At 40.9% G+C, this 18,786-nt stretch overlaps 1 protein-coding gene across 12 annotated transcripts in view; it reads right to left on the reverse strand.

The window, feature by feature from the left end:
• The window catches only part of AAK1 (AP2 associated kinase 1), a 44,844-nt gene extending 26,580 nt beyond the window's left edge, over positions 1-18,264 (reverse strand). For 4 of the 12 annotated variants that reach the window (XM_032949979.2, XM_032949976.2, XM_032949978.2 and 1 more), the window contains exons 1-8: positions 17,819-18,262; positions 6,870-6,988; positions 5,889-5,997; positions 4,789-4,931; positions 4,058-4,179; positions 3,021-3,102; positions 2,083-2,215; positions 810-913 (exon numbers count right to left, since the gene is read on the reverse strand). In XM_032949979.2, coding sequence (XP_032805870.1) covers positions 810-913; positions 2,083-2,215; positions 3,021-3,102; positions 4,058-4,179; positions 4,789-4,931; positions 5,889-5,997; positions 6,870-6,988; positions 17,819-17,978 — 972 coding nt within the window. In that variant the 5' untranslated portion in view covers positions 17,979-18,262. Of the gene's footprint in view, positions 1-809; positions 914-2,082; positions 2,216-3,020; positions 3,103-4,057; positions 4,180-4,788; positions 4,932-5,888; positions 5,998-6,869; positions 6,989-17,818 lie in introns of all 12 variants that reach the window. The other 8 variants (XM_032949983.2, XM_032949982.2, XM_032949981.2 and 5 more) reach the window with 3 other exon arrangements.
• Positions 18,265-18,786: the final 522 nt, after the last annotated feature.

Genomic DNA, 18,786 nt, shown 5'->3' on the forward strand with positions numbered 1-18,786 from the left:
TAAGAACCCAAATGGCAAACGGCAAACACTGGTCCAAGGCCATGGTGATAAATTACTGTAACCTAATCAACAATTTGATGCTGGTATTTTGATTGACACAGACACACCTTGGCCATACTGTGAAATTCAAACTGTGCTCATCATAATGCTAACAATGCAAGCAAAACATCCTCAAGTGTAATCTTGAACACCATTCTGGCCCGCTGGCCAGTATTATCCAGTCATGATCTGCAGTTAAACGAAACATTATACTCCCTTGGCATAACATGGACATTATCACCGTGTAGCATAAAACATACATAGAGTATTCCTTCGTAATTAGCTAGTGATATGTTCCAGAGATGCTCTTGAATAGCAAATTTCACGGCCAATAGCACTGGCCTACGAACACTTTATCTCATCACTTTCTGACATCACATTCCCTCTCATCGCTTTCTTACTCGATGCCGTTGTGCAGAGTTTCAGATGTGATTCGCGGACAGCCAAAATCGCGGATATCAAGTTTGTGAATAACGATGGAATACTGTGTAATGCTATGTCATTTGTAATAAAAAAATATCAACGTAACTTAATTTATTTATCCATAGGCAATCCAACATATAGTGTGCGCGCACCCATGCACAATTGCTTTTGAATAGTTACAAAAAGAAACAAAGCTATATCCTATGTTCCCACAGCTTGATTTGATTACCCGCAAACATGGAAGACATTCGTTTAATTTCCAAGACGATTGCACTTTAAGTAAAAAATATATGCAACACATAATTTATGAGGAGATAGTCAACAACAATAGAAAAATAGTAGCTTACATTGACATTCAGAATGGGACATTCTTTGCCTGAAAGCTTGAATGCAAAGCAGGCCACCTGGTAGATTTCCGGCCTGCTGTCTGGATCAGGCTCCAGCATGTAGCCTGATACAAAGATAAGGGTTAAAAATATTTGTAATGGTATATGCCTTTTGTCAATCCACTGCTGGATGTATGTATAACTTCTTCTTTCACACCGTTACGTAGCCAACCATGTAAATCGGAGGTGCGAATTAAGACCTCCCCATGCTGTGGTCACAGGGGTTGTTTGACCATACTTGACCACGCTGGTCAGCGTGGGTTGGTGATTGTGGGTCCCAGGACTGGTTCAATTATCACTGGTCACTGATATTAGTCATAGCCAGGAATCGCCCACGGGACACAGGGTTAATTGCAAAGTTGTACGAAACACTATGCTATTATTGCTTTTTTACAGGCATTAGATACAATAATTTTAGCATGCATTCAAATTATATCAATATTGGCCCTGCGGGAAGATCCTCAATGAAATAATGAATAATTCGTCTTGTGGATGGCAGCATTGACATCGGAAGAGCGGAGGCAAACTGCTGTTACCATATTTGTGGCGAGTCTGCTATGAAAAATTCAACAGAGGACAATACGCATGACGTAATGCTAAGGTCTTAACAAAGATATTTTAAGGCAGCAGGGCAGGCAAGGTGAAACAAAGCCTCGTTAAAGCAAAAAAACAAACGTACATTTCAGGAGCACCAAATTAGCAAGATACCCAAGTACTCATCAGTGCACAAAAGCACAGAAAGGTTGTCATTGATGAAGACAAATTTCATTGATGAAGACAAATTAAAACCTGTAATTTTCTCCAAAAACGGTAAAGATGTATTTATTATATAATAGCATTTTCAAACTAACTTACTTAATGTATGAAAAAAATGTTTATAAACTCAGCTTTCAGTAATGACGTGTCATTAAAAATGTTAGGGGATAATAAATAAGCAAAACCACCACTCTCGTACGTCTAAATTTGCTGCTATATTAGCCTTCCCCACGCCGTGCAGGGCGTTAAGGGATTATTTGACCCATATCTCACCACAATGGTTAGTGCAAGGTTGGTGAAGGCGGCAAGTCACTTGTACAGTTATAGCACAGAAATAGATTACAACGGATTTTTCTGCAGTGCCCTCTGCTGCCCACAACATATACCCATAACAATATAATAACAATTAAATATTCCCGGAAACAATTCCATACCGCCGTAATGTTGTGTGCCATGTGCGGAGGAAATGCAGACGTACGTATAAGACAGTGCATTTCATGCGAGTAGCGGGAGTGGTCGGGTATGGTGAAGTTCCCGTCGCATATTGCCACCTGACTCTCCCCGAACGGCAGCGTAAAGAAGCACAGCTTGTACAGCAAACATCCCAGGGCCTAAAGGGAAGAATAAACGAAAGCTAATTGTATTCATCCAAACAACAACCGCTCTCTTATACATATATATTTAAAAATATGATTTCAAGCGGTGTTCCCGACATGTTGTACACTTTCTAAGCGCTATAAAAAATATACGACTCCATTTGTACGGCTGTGTTAATACATAGATAATAAAATGTATTTATAACTATGCCACCGGTGGGATCTATACCAGCTGGACAAGTGGTGTTTGGATTCTTCCTTTGCTTTTCCAGGCCCCTTCAAATGTCTTAGGTACCCTGCAGGCTGCTTGGCCTCTTGCAGGTCTCTTAAAGCATTTGCATTCTTCCTGGGACACATGAACTCCTGACTTCAAACCCCTGACATAAAATATATTAATTTATCAACGTATCTAATACATAAACATTACCTTCAGACTGACAGTAGCTTTTTATCTCCACATAAATCAAAATTATATTTTCGTCTATTGGCCGGCTGGCCTTCCGACCTCTGGAACTAGTTTTGCCCTTGCAGGGTTAAAATTTGGCTGTTTTACATAACCCTGGAAGGTATACGGGCTGTTACACTGAAATATATTTTATATCCATGTGAAGATACACAGCTCATGTGTTTGTTTTATGACCCAGAATGTAGTGTTCGTTGAGATTTTATACATCGTTTTTTCGTCATTATAATTTGCATTTAACTTATTAATTAAATAGAGATTTGATTGAATAAGTAACGAAAAGAGATGCTTCACTGATTATCTAATGGCCCTTCTCCTAGGTTGTATAAGTGTGTGCAAGATACAACGAAAGTGTACCCAAATGTCGGACTTTGCTGTTATGGGTGTCCCGTTGTACAAGTTGACCATCTCCGGAGCCCTGTATGACAGCGTTGTGTACCTGAACAAACATCACAAGGTCCATATAAATTCTACCTCCTACCCCCACCCCCATCCATGCATGAGAACATACCACAGTACATTTACAAAATTCCCAGAATGTCAACATCATATTTATCATACACACGTAAAGGCAGATTACTATTTACGAAGATTGTTTGAGATGAATCGGCAATCATCATAGCAAACATATTATATAGTGCTGAAAAACAATCTTTAAAAATATCAATTGTCCAGTTGCAACAACATACAAAAAAAATCAATGCAAAGCTATGTATTTCTTCCCATTCTGCATTTGTTTTGGTTTCAGGGCCATCTGTCAAGTCTGCTTGCACAACAAATCTTGACACTGCCTCCCCCTTCTGAATGGATTCCAAGGATCTAACCTCTGTCAAAAAGGAAAAAAAAAACTGCAAGGCAGGGTTCATAGCTTTTATGTGCAATAATTTAACAAAAAATATGAAAAGAGGTAACAGGTCTTATTTTAATGGTGATATGTAGTAGCTCCAAAACCAGGAGCGTTTCAAGTTATTTTGTCAGCTGTTTTGTGAACAATTTTGCCACCATTGTCTGTTGTGATATTACTGCCAGTTGCGGTGGAATTACTGTCAATCTGTAAGTGACAATGCGACTGTAGTATAAAAAATATTCTGAATAATATACGTTTATGTCTCCTTACAAAAAGAAACAAATAACCTCATGCACGTCTAACCGAAAACTTTAAAAACAGTAAAAAAAAGTGACTCGATGGCAAAAAACACGTCAGAAGAATGTGCCGCCGTTAGGTTAAATGTCACTGCTGCTCTTGGCTAGCTTTCAGCGGGTGACGCAGAGAGCGAGTTATGGGCAATAGCCACATGAAGCGAGGGTTGGAGGTATCCGGCCTGGCTCTGGCCTGGCTCCCCCTTGGTGAAGCCATGTGAAAAGGCCGGTGTGAAGGCCAAGTTGGCTCGTACTTTTTAATCTCGTCTTCAACGGCGCTGACCCCATGCGCTTGAGGGTTCAGGATTTTGTTGGTGGCGCTGCCAAAGTCGCACAGCACGTAGTTTCCGTTGTCGTGAAGCAGGATGTTCTCAACCTGTGGCACACAGATATATCATTTGGGCTAGGCATCTTCAAGCAAGCTTTCACATTTGAAAAAAATAGTAATTGGACACTTTTGACACTTCTCTGCAAATCCGGAAAATGTCATGCTGTTAGGACACTAATAAACTAATAATAATCCTGTTAAATGAGATGTTCGTAATTAAAGGAGGGGTATAACTAACGACATCCTAGAATAGTTAATGCCATACTTATCAAATTATAAAATGTCACTTGATACAGCCCACACTATATATATCTACAAAAATTGTCTGGATTATTATAACTCTGTATCATTGTACTTATCTAAAAACATTTAAATTATTCTACCGTCGGCCTCGATCCATATCAATTTCAATTGTTGTCATGCATCTAAACAAAGACACGATTAATATTTAAAGCCCAGAGTGTATGTCGTGCAGTGGTGATTAATCTGGCTATTATTTGAAGATATCTTTTGCATTCACTTTCAACTAATAACCTGCCAGCATATTCTACGGGGACTCAGAAGGGTGGTTAGCTGGAAAGCCAACAAGCAAAAGGCAAGCGAGATGATCGGTGTATAATTAACAGCTCGTGATGCCAGTACAGTATTCCAAGGTACCTTCAGATCGCGGTGGATAATCGGCGTTTTGCACTGGTGAAGCCGGGCAACAGCTTCGCACGTGTCACAAAATATCCTGAGGACCTCGCACTCTGTGAACCCTGTGCTCAACCTTTGATTCATCTGGTTTACCACCTGGCCCGCTAGAGGTGAAAGGTTACACAGAAACAAGACAGACTTCAGGGTCCCATTGCATTCACCAAAATAAAACAGCGAGCGTTCACATTCAGTCTCACACCTGAGAATAGAGGCACGGACGCATGGTTATTTATGCAGGTGACCACAGCTGTTTCTCTTCCCTGGGGTGATATGAGAAGAAATGGGGGATACGTAGAGCAGAACTCAAAAGTGAGACGGCTGGCAGGTGCTTTTATGCACATCACATGGAAGTTTATCATTTGCAGTGTGCCTTGTGAATGCCTGCCTCGACAGTAAAATCCCACCAGCAATTAATAACTCTGCAGTGACATACCGGTGCCTACTTTTACAGTGGCGATAGTTCAGTGCTCCACACATACCATTTGAAATGTAATTTAAAACACAACGGTGCACAGTAAAATCAACCACATGTGCTTCGGTTACCATTTTACCATTATTTGGATACGAGACCATCGCAGGTTTTATAATAAAGGTTAGCCCAGTATGCTTCAGGCATACATTCATAAAACATGCGCAATGCTGTGTGTGAGAGCCCTTGGCTCAAACGCCGGCGACGGCAATGCTGAGCGGCGCATGCGTTATCGGGCACAGCCGTACGGAAAGCACGCGCGTTTGAAGCATAAGCAAGTGAGCGTTGAGAGGACACGCTCGGCCACTCGCGCGCCACACATTAACACACAACGGCAGTGCTGACGGCAGCGATCAATTGCGTCCATGGATAATCTAAATCTAGGTAGCATGGTGGGACAACTCGTTAGCCTCATACTGCTTGACCAAAACAAAAACAACCACACAAATTACAAGTGAGATAAATTCCATTCGATTGTATAAAGTAAAGGCACATGCAAGATGGTTCAACGCTTGGCTGGGAGGCTTCCAAGTGTAGAAGGATATACTGTGGCTTTTGTGCTGATTTAACACGAGGCTTGAGCTGGGCTTACCACGGCATATCTCCATGAGAATGAGCACTTCCCAAACGCCGCTGGAGGTCTGGGCATTAATACTCGAGTCCAGATAACCTACTATGTTTTTATGTCCGGACAGCTCTTTCTGTTTCAAAGTGGAAAATGGAGCGGACAAAAATAAAAATGTATCATAACGAGATCATTCGTCAAGGTTCAGTACACACAATACAGTGGTTTATTCTGTTATTGAGATAATCCACTCGATGGGTTGCCTTAGGTTTTTTTCACGTATTTATTTTATACCATTACAGTTCACATGTCTTCATTGCAACAATGTACAGAATGCACCTTGATTTAGTGTTATTAGATGGGGACTACCGAGTCTGAATAGGAGTGGAAGAACGTAGGATTAAAAACATCAGTTTCATATGCAAACCATAGTTCCTGAAAAATAAGTGGGAGTTAACTGTTAGAGCATTTTACATGCCCTCATGACATTATTAAAGGTCATTTTCCAAAACATTGCATTGCAGGTACCTATCAATTTCTCCAAAAATATAGCTGCTGTTACACATTATATGGAGTCAAATCAACACGAGTGAAATTAACATACGAACCGCAATATTTATGTGAAGAATATATGACCAAATCAGATGGAATAAGCCTGATCTCTTCAGGTCTCAGTCTAAGCAGGGCTGAGCATGTGTGACTGCCATGCACGCTAGGTTGTCATACGTGGCGACTGGCCAGTGCTGTGCGGCAGTCAGCAAAGGGCAGTGCAGAAAAATCCACCGTTGTATTGTAATTCTATGCTCCCACGTCTATGCTCCCCGCCTTCACCAACCCGCACTGACCAGTATGGTGAGTTATGGTCAAATAACCCCTGCAGTGCAGGGAGGCCCGCATCCAGTAGTGTACTGACAAAGGGATGTATAAGCCATTATCGGGAAAGGTGATGGTGCTTCTGGACTTTTTAAGATATACTGACATGTTCTGGCCTTTGTAGAAAACTCTTACCATGATGGTGATTTCCCTCTGGCAGACCTTCAGATCGTGTTCATTGTTAACGTACATGCGCTTGAGTGCAGAGCGAACTCCGCCCGATGTTTTCACAAGAAACACAATGGCAAAGCCCCCTGCGGAGAGAATCAAATTGCACAGATTACAATGTGCGCCACGACCAGAGGAATAACCGACCGACGTGGCATTACGTCACCCGGCCAGATGATCCATTACTGCCAAGTGCCAGTGGCTAATTTAAGATGAGCCGTAAAATAATTTAAAAATGACACCACTGCTTCAGATATATGGTACAGTTGAACACTATCATCAAACTTTAATTGATTCAATATAACTGACATGTCAGATATTCAGCCTCAAAAAGACTGGCTTGCCAACTGCTAACTTATCCAGCATTCAAAATATTAATGCCAGCATAGAGGAGAAAAACGTTTCCATATTACCATCACAAGTTCATTAGTCAAGGTTCAATTTTGGCACACTCAACAAAATGGTAAAATCTGCTATTGAGACTATCCACTAAATGGATTGCCTTCTGTATTATTTCAAGTGTTTATATTCCATTATCATGGTTCATGCGATGCAGAGCCCTTATAATGCTGTGGCTCAGCAGTGTTCAGCCTTAAATTGTTCATGCCCCCTATTGTTTAAAATCGCACGGACACTCTACGATTGTTTGGACAAATTCTTAACTGTAAGAACAGTAAACAAATAAAGAAAAAAAGTGACAAAAACCAACATCCTCCATGAAAGAACGCGTTTTATTCATTCACTATGTCAACAGAGGAGGGGTTCTTTGAGTATAGCTGTTCATGTGCCTAATGGATTGTTGCCCATTCCAAATACCAACATGGCAAGTCCATGGCAACAATGACCGACTCAACTGGCAACCAGTGCCGGCTGATGAAGAAACACAGTACAATAATAAAGACTTGCCTTGCAAAAGGATACCGGTCTCGAGTCAGGTATTATGAAGGGCGCCTGGGCAATTGCGGCATGAAAAAAGCCTGACGTGAGCAAAGCAGCCCCGCATGGAACTCGATAGTATCTGTACGACCAGCCGTGTTGTCCCGAGCGGTGCCACACCATCAGCGGGCGAGTTACAACAACGGTGGAACATGTGTTTGAATGATTTCCCACGTAGCCCAAATAATAATACATTGTGTAGAATATAGATTAAAATAGGGCCAATCAAGGATGCTTCCCTGCATCACTGCAGCGCTACGTTATAACCAAAAGGCTTACACCTTGAGCTATTAAGATTCAATGACTCCACTTATTTTCAAAGTCGCACTCCAAACAAAACAGGTATGTTTCATGTTATGAATGAATTGACAGCGCTGTGTATGTTATTTCAATACACTATTTCAATACACACGGTGCACCTGCCCAAATACTTTTGTTTAGCTAAAGGGCCTTCAGCAGGGGGCTTACAGTACATCCTGTTTGGCAATTCAACTCCCCACTTCAAATCACTTGCTACACGATGTTTTACATTTAACTTTAATACAACCTCGCATTTCTAAATTGTCCAGGAATAACAAGGCTGCATTATTACGTAATTGCAACGTCAATTTACAAATGCCATCATCAACTTACAAAACTTGTGTCATTAAACGGTGCCTTTCGAAGCCTTGTGCAATGTAGAAATACATTTTAAAACACTTTTTTTGGCCTAAGATGTCGGTTAGTTCTTCAACTTTAAGGCAAACTGGCATCTTTCATTGCTGCAGTTTTCAAACTCTCATCTGACACAATTTTCTTGACGCTTGGACAAGTGAATGATACACAAGCAATGTGCTGAATGAGTTAATCTGGGAAATTGAATTCTTAATTTAGCCAGGATTTTGTACTGGAAAGCACAGCAGCACTGTTCTCCAAACCATTACGTCAGCCCATTGAGCATAAGTTCAACTGTACGTGCTGAATACATAGGAAACCTATTACGTTTACTGATGGTACAAAACAGCAGATACAAATATTTTTGAGCGTGCATTACATTTGAATGTCTCAAAACACCGTGCACTGCAGTAAACACAATTAAATGGAATATTCTGCCAGTATCCATGTCACCATTAAATGTACTCAATACACAATTAATTGAATACTAAAGTATAAGACAGAACTAGACATATCCAGTATTTTGCCATAAAAGTATATATAGGTTTATAGATAGTCATAAAAATTGTATTATGAAACATATGACTTGTAAAGATATTAGTGAAATGTACGTGTGAAAATGTAGCATATTTTTACTTGTAATCCGAGACATTAATGTGAAATGAATGCACAAGGTTTTATTTATTGCAATATTTGAAACGTAGTTTTTTTTGTTTAGCCAATCTTTTAATGTTAATTTATGGATGAGTTAATGTAAATGACTTGTAAAAATAGGGTATGTTTCAGGGAACAATGACAGTATAACAGTAATACGTTACTGGAATGATGCCATTACAATGAAATGCTGCATATGTTACATAAGGTCAAATACCTACCACAACAGCTATGTCTTTAAATATAACAATCTCTGCTCCATTACGTCAAAACCGGTCAAACACCAAAATTGGCAAGAATCCTAACCATTAACATACTTCCCAACAAGCAGTAAGCAACCACCCTTTTTGGAATAACGCAGCCACCATGTAAAAGGAACGGGGTATATGCACAGTCTGTCCAAAAAACCATGCTGCAATGCGCTCGCGTACAGCACTACAGTATTAATATTCAAGAACCCAATTATAAAACTTGCACAGGGAAACGCAGCCCTCATCTAAATGCAGTGGCAGGCTTCATCATCCGATGTGCTTGATTTTTGCAGATTTATTGAACACTCGGGGAAGCGGTGTGCTAAAAAAGCCAGCGGACTGAGTTACATTCCCTGCCACGACTAACATCAGTGGCGAATGACCGGTCCTGGGCCCCCCCATTTCATCGACCTGCACTGACCAGAGTGGTGAACTGTTGTTAAACAACCACCGTGAACGATTTGGCATGGGGAGGTCCTCATCGAGCCGTGTGGGGGCATGATGAAGGGGCTGGATGCTGTATTGTTGTGGTGGAGCTTTAAATTAGATAGAGTAGTATCCTATTGAACTGTGGTGTACACAACTAAAATTAGTTAACTTTGATGTCTAAAATGGAAAGGATTATGCTTAAAACCCTCAATCCTCTGTGTTAATCTGCACTCGTACACACTCGTCTCTGGTCTCCGGCAAATGCGTTGGCACTTTCCCCTCTTTTAGCACAAGCCAGAAACCTCGCTGGCTGCATAGAACTTTGTACATTGGTAACATCCTACAAAGCTGTTGATAAAAATAGCAAAAGCCTTCCCCAACGTAAGTGCTATCATTCTTTAGAGCATGCACATAAATCACTCTATTCGTAGATTGCAATTGGGCACCACTGTGTTAAATTAAATTTTGCAGCGATTTTGTAAACCGTCCAAGAATGTACTACCTTGACATAGAAATCCACACGTCTTTGTAAAATACTCTGAATAGGATGAGACGATTATGATTGAGTAACTTACAGGCTATGTCAATTCATTTTTATCTGTAACACGACACTGCAATAAAACAAAGTGTTTCTTTGGGTTTCTGACATTGCTGAAGCTAATAAAGATGTTTTGACGTTTGTGCAATGGCATCAACAAAACTGTAGAGGTGAAAGTAAAGCACAGATAGCAAATTAGGATTAAACATATGGTGTATGGCTAATGAAATGCTGCGTTGGGAAAATAAGAATGGATTTCGGGTGTTAAACTCGTACACACACGAGATGGTCATTTAAAGGCATGTAATGATTCAATCCAAAGATAAAATGCATTTCGTCTAATTTGTACAGTTATTCCTGCTCCATTAGTCTAATTGTAACATTAACATATAATTTATATATTTATATAAACGTAAGAATATATTTTAATTGATGGATCTTTGCACTTAAATTGCATTGACTTTAGGGGTTACCATATTTTAATAAGCATGCCTGTACCTCTACCAGTTCATACATATTTGACCGTCCCCCAATTATTGTATGTGTATCAAGTACTGTATGTCTGCAGACAAAGCATAATCAATACAAGCTAAACATGGTATTGTCTTAGCAGACTATTATGGGAGCATGATGGTCTCAGATGCAAGCGCATGCAATTTGAATACTGTACTTGTTTAATGAGACCGTGGTGCAAAGTCATAGCAAGATCACTGAATTGGTTGCTTGATCGAGATACTTTACAACTTACACAGGTTTGCACTTTTCACACATGCATTACCCTCTACTCTGGTGTCAATACAATTGATTTTTAAAGCGTACATGGACAATTGAATCAAAATTAAACATTTATTTAGCATTTTAAGTAATGAATATCATAGTTAAATGTTGATTTTATGGAAATTATGGGTCCCTGTGTAACAAATTAAGGATTATAATTATGCTAATTTCTCATGGAAACACAAGTTTCACGTTTTGATAAAATGTTTGTGCCGATTAATGGAAACCAAAACAATCTAAAACTATATGTAGCAAATGGTTAATCTAATATGGTAAATGTACGGTCCTCTAAATACTGAACCCAGCAGAGGCCACAGTTAAATAAATGAGATGTGGCAAGTTATTCATTGTGCCAAACCATTGGCGTTGTTGGTCTGGCAAGCACCCCATGGAAAAGCTCCATCTCATTACAAGCTGAAGCACTTGTTCACAGTGACATACGAAAAGTGTTAATTTAATTGAGCCTAATGACCTGGAGTTAACAGTATAACATGATCCACCCCAATGCATGTCACCAGTTTGAAAACTGATCCGGTAATGTTGACGTTAAATAAACTAATTTCATTTTTTAATCCGTAAACGACTCATTGTGCTTGTCTCTTGCCTAGAGGAAGCTGGCCACATATTTTTATTATATTATTAAGATTCTGTACTGCTCAGCATTTCTTGTCAAATCAAAACAAAGTTTAAACAATGTTCAATGACGAACAATGTGAACCCCATATAAGTAAACAATGTGTGAAAACAGCTGAGACTACAAAAAAAACAACAGCCATGGCCTGTCCCATACTGGGTCAGCTAAATGCCAGGGGCAAATACATCGCTGTTTAAAAGGGTGAAAAAATGCTTTACATAATCGCTCTCAAAAAAAGACTTTTATAATAGGATTTTATTAATACAGAAACACATCTGAACATATGCCGAATGTTAAAATTAAGACAATGGACTTTGTTATCTACAATTAGTGAGCCGAGGTCAAAATGTCATGAATCACTTTAATCGTAATTTGCTGCATCAATCAAAAGACATTTATACAATTGCAAAGTAGGTCAATTAAAATTAGTATGCAGGGCCATTAGGGGAACATTGTGTCAATTTTACACATGTCCTACTCATAAAAATAGAGTATCTGTTTACATAAAAGCATATTATCGCCATCCCCTTGAATCTAAGAGTTTAAGGAGGGAAAAAAGTGTTCAATATGCATGCTGCACTTATCAATTGACAGCAATGTACCATCAGAAAAATATTTCATAACGTAGTCATCTTCTGTATAGTTTATTTTAATGTAGAGCACTTACATTTTTTTAAAATTCAATTGTGTTTAAAATTGGCTTAAATCGTAAAAGCCCAATTTAGATGCGGGAGCTAAATCGTTTGATGGATACTCCGATATGTTACGGCATAATTTTCAGAAAAAACACCCTACATTACAAAGGTTAAATAATATTTATTTTAGAAAAATACAGTTTGTCCATATAACTATGGGTTCCATTGCAAGATGTGTACGTATATTACCGATTTTGAGTTATACATGTTGTGTGGGAAGATGTGTATAATGTTACCAAGTTTGAATTCTATGTTATGCATGAGAGAAAGCAAATACAGAGCATAGCAGTTAGTTTGTGAAATGTATTAAAAAAAAAATCCCAAGGTAACACTATACAAACTAATTACAGTTCAAAGAACTAAACACTAGCCTTTGACAATATACCATAAAATAGCGTATAATGCTGCAAAGAAAAACCACAGTGCATAAGCGGATGATGAGCTTGTTGTAAACCAGCCTTACGATGACAAAATGTACAAGTGTACATTTATTTTTGAAAGGGAATTGAAGAGGTATACAGACAACGCAGGATGGATTCGGGCATCCCCATGGCGTGTGCATTACGGAGTTAATTTTACCAAACTTTACCACGTGTGTCCGTCAGGTGGACAGCATAGGCTTAGAAGCACAGGCATACAGTACAACATTGTATGTTGTGTCACTGCCCTCTGCTGCCCATCATTTAGGCCCACTGCAGCGTATAACAACCCTTTGTGTGCATGGAGGTCACCCTACCTATCCAAGGTTCCATCCTGCTCAAGATATTTTCCAAGAACTGATGGAATTAAGTGCATTTCGACCCATTTAGTCATAGGCGGTACAGAATAGGATATGCAGAAATGGTTTGCGCAAAACTCCTGAACGTTATTGTAAACCTCTGGTTTATGTGCTTCAATTTTCCCACACCTCTGGTGGGCACGGTTGGTTACGTACGGTGCAAAATAAGTTCAACATACATACATTCAATAAAATGTTACCTTTAAATAACATTCACTTAAGTTTACACAAGTGAGGTCCTGTGCGAGCATACATATCAGCTCATTAAGGGTAAAAGGTACGTGATAAGAGAGGGCATTGAGAACTGGGAGTTATTTCTACAGTACAGTGCTAAGCTGTTGCATTCTGACATGTTAGAATGTCAATCTGACCGGACAAAACAAAACAACGTTACCAGTAGTTACACTATGATTCTACCTTACTTTCCTATTTCGACAAAATACAAAACAAGGTTTTAAGTCGTCGAAGAAATAGCCTTCTAAGAACCGGTTTTCACGTCCTGTTTTCTTTCAGTTACAAGCTTTAACCAGCTTTAACCAAACCAGTAAATCTACGATGGGATTCTATGTGCGACATCACACATGTTTTCGCACAAAACAGCACATTTACGCTGTGACATGTTAACACTGCCAGGCTGGAAGACCGGCTCTGTTGGGCCCCCTTCCTGATAGCCTGCAGTGATTTAAACTGTAAAACATCCAACAGCAGTGGCCCATCCTGAAAAACGTGTTGCATAAGCAACATGACTTTATCTCAAGCGCCTGTCAAAATAATTTTATTTTTCTTGGTTCTTTCGGTAAAGTCACGTAGAAGGGAAATAATAAAATAAAAATATAAACCAATAAAATTCTCACGACGTTTCAACTGCAACACAAGCAATCATCATCAGGTGTGTTGTGGTTTTCACACCTGATGATGATTGCTTGTGTTGCAGTCGAAACGTCGTGAGAATTGTATTGTTTTATATTTTTATTATTTTGCTTCCCTTCTACGTGACTTTACCGAAAGAACCAAGAATATGAATCCCTGCAGTCACGAAAGCTTTAAATCAAAATTTAATTTAATTTTTATATATTTTTGTGGTTCAGTGACACATAACAGCACTGACTAACGCGCGGTGTGTGTAAAATGCGATGCAAATTTAGGAATGTGTTCCGCGGTTTCCCAGTCAAGCAGGTAAAAACGTCTGTGTTCCTTTCTGAACTTCTTCGCTGGTCATTGGCAAGCTTGTGCAAGGGACAGCTGCATAGAAACCGACCCAACATTACCAAGCATTCCACAAATGTTATTGCGAAACCACCCGCAAATTCCAACAATTTTACCTACCGCATTTTATACATTCAAATGTAAAAAGAGGGATGTTTCAATTCCGTTGTTCTTCAAATGATGGATTTAAAAGTGCCACATTTTATTTAAACTCATTGCTGATACAAAGCTAATGCCATTACATTGCCAATTATTTGTGCATATTCTTACGAAAATGCATCGTATTTTATTTTGTTCCCAAAGGTATGTCTGCATCTGAGATTATTAAATAAGTATTGGACTGCATCCAGTTTGCTAGTTAAACACTTAAAAAGAACCACATTGGCCACGTCATGCTGAAACACTTATACAACAGCCTGTCAATGAATGGCTCACACTGGAACAAAACTCAACCGTGGATGAGCCCAGATTAAATTAAATGGAAGCTCTCTTGCTTTCACGTTTCTTGTCTAAATCACTGAAACATTTAAGGCTCTAAGCACAAACTCTGGCCAATTAATGTATCGCCCCTTTGAACAATAACTTAGATAATTTTACAAACATGATAATAAATGAAACATTGTCCTAGTAAATATACCCACAATACAGGCAGTCACACAGTAGGTACACAACATTACATTGGAGTTCTTTCTGTCGATAGAAACAAGCTGTACAATGATACAGCACAGTTAATCTCCAAACAGAAATTATCATGGATATCTGCCCAAATGAAAGTACAGTACGTACCGTGATCGTTATTCCTAATAAACAAGTCAACTATGTGAGCGATTTGTGGCGATGAATATTACACAACACTACAGGAAAAGCCAGCAACATGATACCTTCCTAACATTGCAACAACCAGTGTTGGGTTGATGGCTACAACATGTATTATTCTATGAAAACAAGATCATCAAACCTAAACCACGGGTGACGGCATCGTATTTTCAGCTCATTTTTTTCTTCACACAAGTCGACTGCTTAAGGTGGACTCATCACGAAATGCCAACATTACAATTATTTATTTAGCCATCTTCATAACCACATTTGTTTTTATTGAATCCACAAGGACCTTTTTATTGAAGCAAACAATGATTCAACGATATCATATTCTTTTGCAATGCAGACCTGAAAAGCCGCAGTTACAAAGCGACAGCACAGTACTGTATCGATCGCATTTACAATTTATTAGCGGGTCATTGTAAATACCTTTTGCACCTCTTGCGAATGGTATCACTAGGTCTTTAGACAATGATAATGCCACACAAACTGGCTGTGGACAACATAGAGGCGCCTAGGATACACAGCTGCATATATCGGTTGAACTATTTATTTAAACAAATTCTACTGGACATTTGTGAAAAAGAGCTTTATAGCTCATCGGGTTCCTCCAGTATAAATATTCTGATTCTGGTAGTTAACTGTAGACAATAAAACATATGGAGAATAAGATGCAAGAATTCAGCGTATATCCTATAATATATAAAATATATTTTAGCATATTTTCAATTTGTTATATTAGAGTATATATGCCTCCTAATTGGATTTATTGCATTACTGTACAATTTTCTACATTCTATGCCTTCCACTGGATTAAATACAGTATTGGTTTATACAGCACAGTGCATATAACATGATAAAGTTAGATTTTGCTCAGGTACCACTATATTTACGTCCATACAGTGCCTTGTGTATACTGTATTTGCTTAAACAGCATATATTGGACACTGCTTGTGCGACAGTAAAGTATATCTATGGAACACAACTTTGCTATGTATACACGTGTCGCTCCATATAAAACATATACAACCTTTTGTCAATCCACTGCTGGATGAAAGCCTTCCCACGCCTTTAGTATTGTGCATCCAACAATTAAAAACCTTCTTGCACGCGAGCTGTCATCGATCCGAGACCATGAGGGTTGGTGCCAAGTTGGGGAGGCCTTCATCCAGCGGTGGATAAAGCACGGGGGATGATGATAAGTACTGTATATGAATTAAGTATTGAATGCAAAGCACATTGCATACACATGTTGTAATAAATGACACAGCTTGTATGTGGATATGTCTAACCATGAGTGTCTCTGTTGTGTTATATATACTGCAAATACTGCAGTTCTAGAAACTGCATGAAGATACAAGTACAGGATAGATACAACCAACCAAATGAGACATGCACGTACTTTTATTGACGTGGCAGAATAATTTAGCCAGACAAGTATGGTGAGTCACACAGATTCATAAAACCCTCAAACCACGATGCTGGCTGCATTGAAGCCAGAGATTGCAAATAGGTTTGTGAACCCATCTGGAATGGGACCTTTGAATGTTATCAACTTATATACGTGGATTTTCTCTGCTAAATGCCAACATAAAACAACTGTAAAAAAAAAGAATTGGCTTAATATAAAAACATGGATCATGATAGCGGCTTTTCTGGATAAAAAAAAATTACATTTCCATAACATCTCAATTATTCCATGCAAAATTGTCAAACCTGCTGACCTAATTTGGCCTTGAGGTTGAATAGAATGAGATGTAAGAGGATGAGATGGAGTAATGATGAAAATTATGGAAAGTGTGACCAATTAGGGGTGATGAGGGGTGGGCGACGAGAGGTATTGGGGTGAATGCGAGTTAGCCGGATGGGAGTTGGATGTAAGTTGGATAGGAGACGGATACGGACGCGATGCGGATTGATACAGATGGGATATTAAAGGGTGACAACTTGGGGACTGATAGAGGATTGAGACTAAAGGGCCTCGGAGCCGCACGGATGTTAAGCGAGGGGACCAGGTGAGAAAGATGGGAGTGACTGGTGGAAAATGGATGGAATAAAAAAAATGGTTGTACTGTAGAACGCAAGTCGGATGACAAGTAGACGGATGAGAGAGAAATTTAGCAGGCGGATTGTGCAGTGCTGTACTCGAATTGAAGACAAATTGGCGAAACTGGCGGAATACAGTACACTTGGGCGGACGGACGGCAGACGAAGGAAGAAAGTGAGACGGGACGTAACGCGGATGGGAAAACGAACGAGGTTGCACGGGCCGGGAACGAAGAGCGGGGATAACGATGGGGTGACAGAAGGCGACACGAACGAAACTGACGAATGAAAGTCGCAGCAGGAAAGAGAACCGACGATTTAAAATCAAGATGGAATACAGTTGGGGAGGACGGGTGAGACCTGGAAGCCGGATTTGGAAGACGGATGGCATCGGAAACAAGACGAGACGGGGAAGGTGGGATGACCGATGCCGGATGATGACGGGAGACAGACGGTGGGAAGACCGAAGAGGAGGGATCGAGGTCCCCGTGAATTTTACCCTCAGCGAGGACCTCCTCCACCGTGACCTGGTGCCGTCCCACCGCGTACACCCGGCCCACGAAGGCGCCGCCGCTGCTGCTGCCGCCGCCGCCGCCTCCTCCTCCACCTCCTCCGCCGCCGGCGTTCCCCTCCCGCCGCGAGTCGAAGAATTTCTTCATCTCCCGACGATGGCGAAGGGGGCCGACTGTTAAAAAACGAAGCGGGGTTTTTCTTCTTGTTCTTCTCCTCCTCCTCTCCGGTTAATTACAAGCTGGGGTTGTGTGTGTTGCTAAGAGAGGGGGGGGGGGAGAGCTCTCTCTGTATATATAAAATGAGGCTTCCTCTCGTCAACGGCGAGCGGGAGGGACGCGAGCGGCAGCGGCGGCAACGCCGCTTCATTGACGGGGCGACCCCGCGCCGTCGTCGACAGGCGGAGGGGCGGAGAGCGAACGGCGCGCGAGCGCTGGGCGCGAGAGACGTCACTCGACGCGCGTCGACCTAAACAGCGGCCATCTTGGGTAAGGAAGGGGGGGGGTTGGTGCTGGTTGGTTTGTTGTTGGTGGTGGTGGTAGCGGAGTTATCACCGGCGGTGTTTGTTGGGTTGGCCTGCTCAATCGAACGCGACGCGGCTCGCCCGCCCGTCGTGAATTGACGACGTCAACTTGGGCTGTTTGTGAGGGAGAGTTCACCCCCTACAAAGATGGTCGGGGCGGGGCGGGGCTGGCGGGCGTCGCGTCGCGATTTGTTTGATCTTTTCGCCATAGGTGGCGCGCCAGCGCGCAGCACTGCACCACCAGCAGCACGAGTCGCGCCACCCCCGTGCCAACTCGCCTCGCCACACAGCCACCCTCGCCACACAGCCACACAGCCACCCTCGCCACCCCCATTCACTCACCAAGGACCTTCTCAATAACCGCGTCCTCTCTCGTCCATCGCGTGGAGGAGTCACGCCGAGCCCACTGTTGGACCCCCCATGCGTTTCCATAG

Source organism: Petromyzon marinus, chromosome 8 (assembly GCF_048934315.1).
Source record: "Petromyzon marinus isolate PM22_M1 ecotype Great Lakes invasive population chromosome 8, UKy_Petmar_22M1.pri1.0, whole genome shotgun sequence".
NCBI classification, from domain to species: Eukaryota; Metazoa; Chordata; class Hyperoartia; order Petromyzontiformes; family Petromyzontidae; genus Petromyzon; species Petromyzon marinus.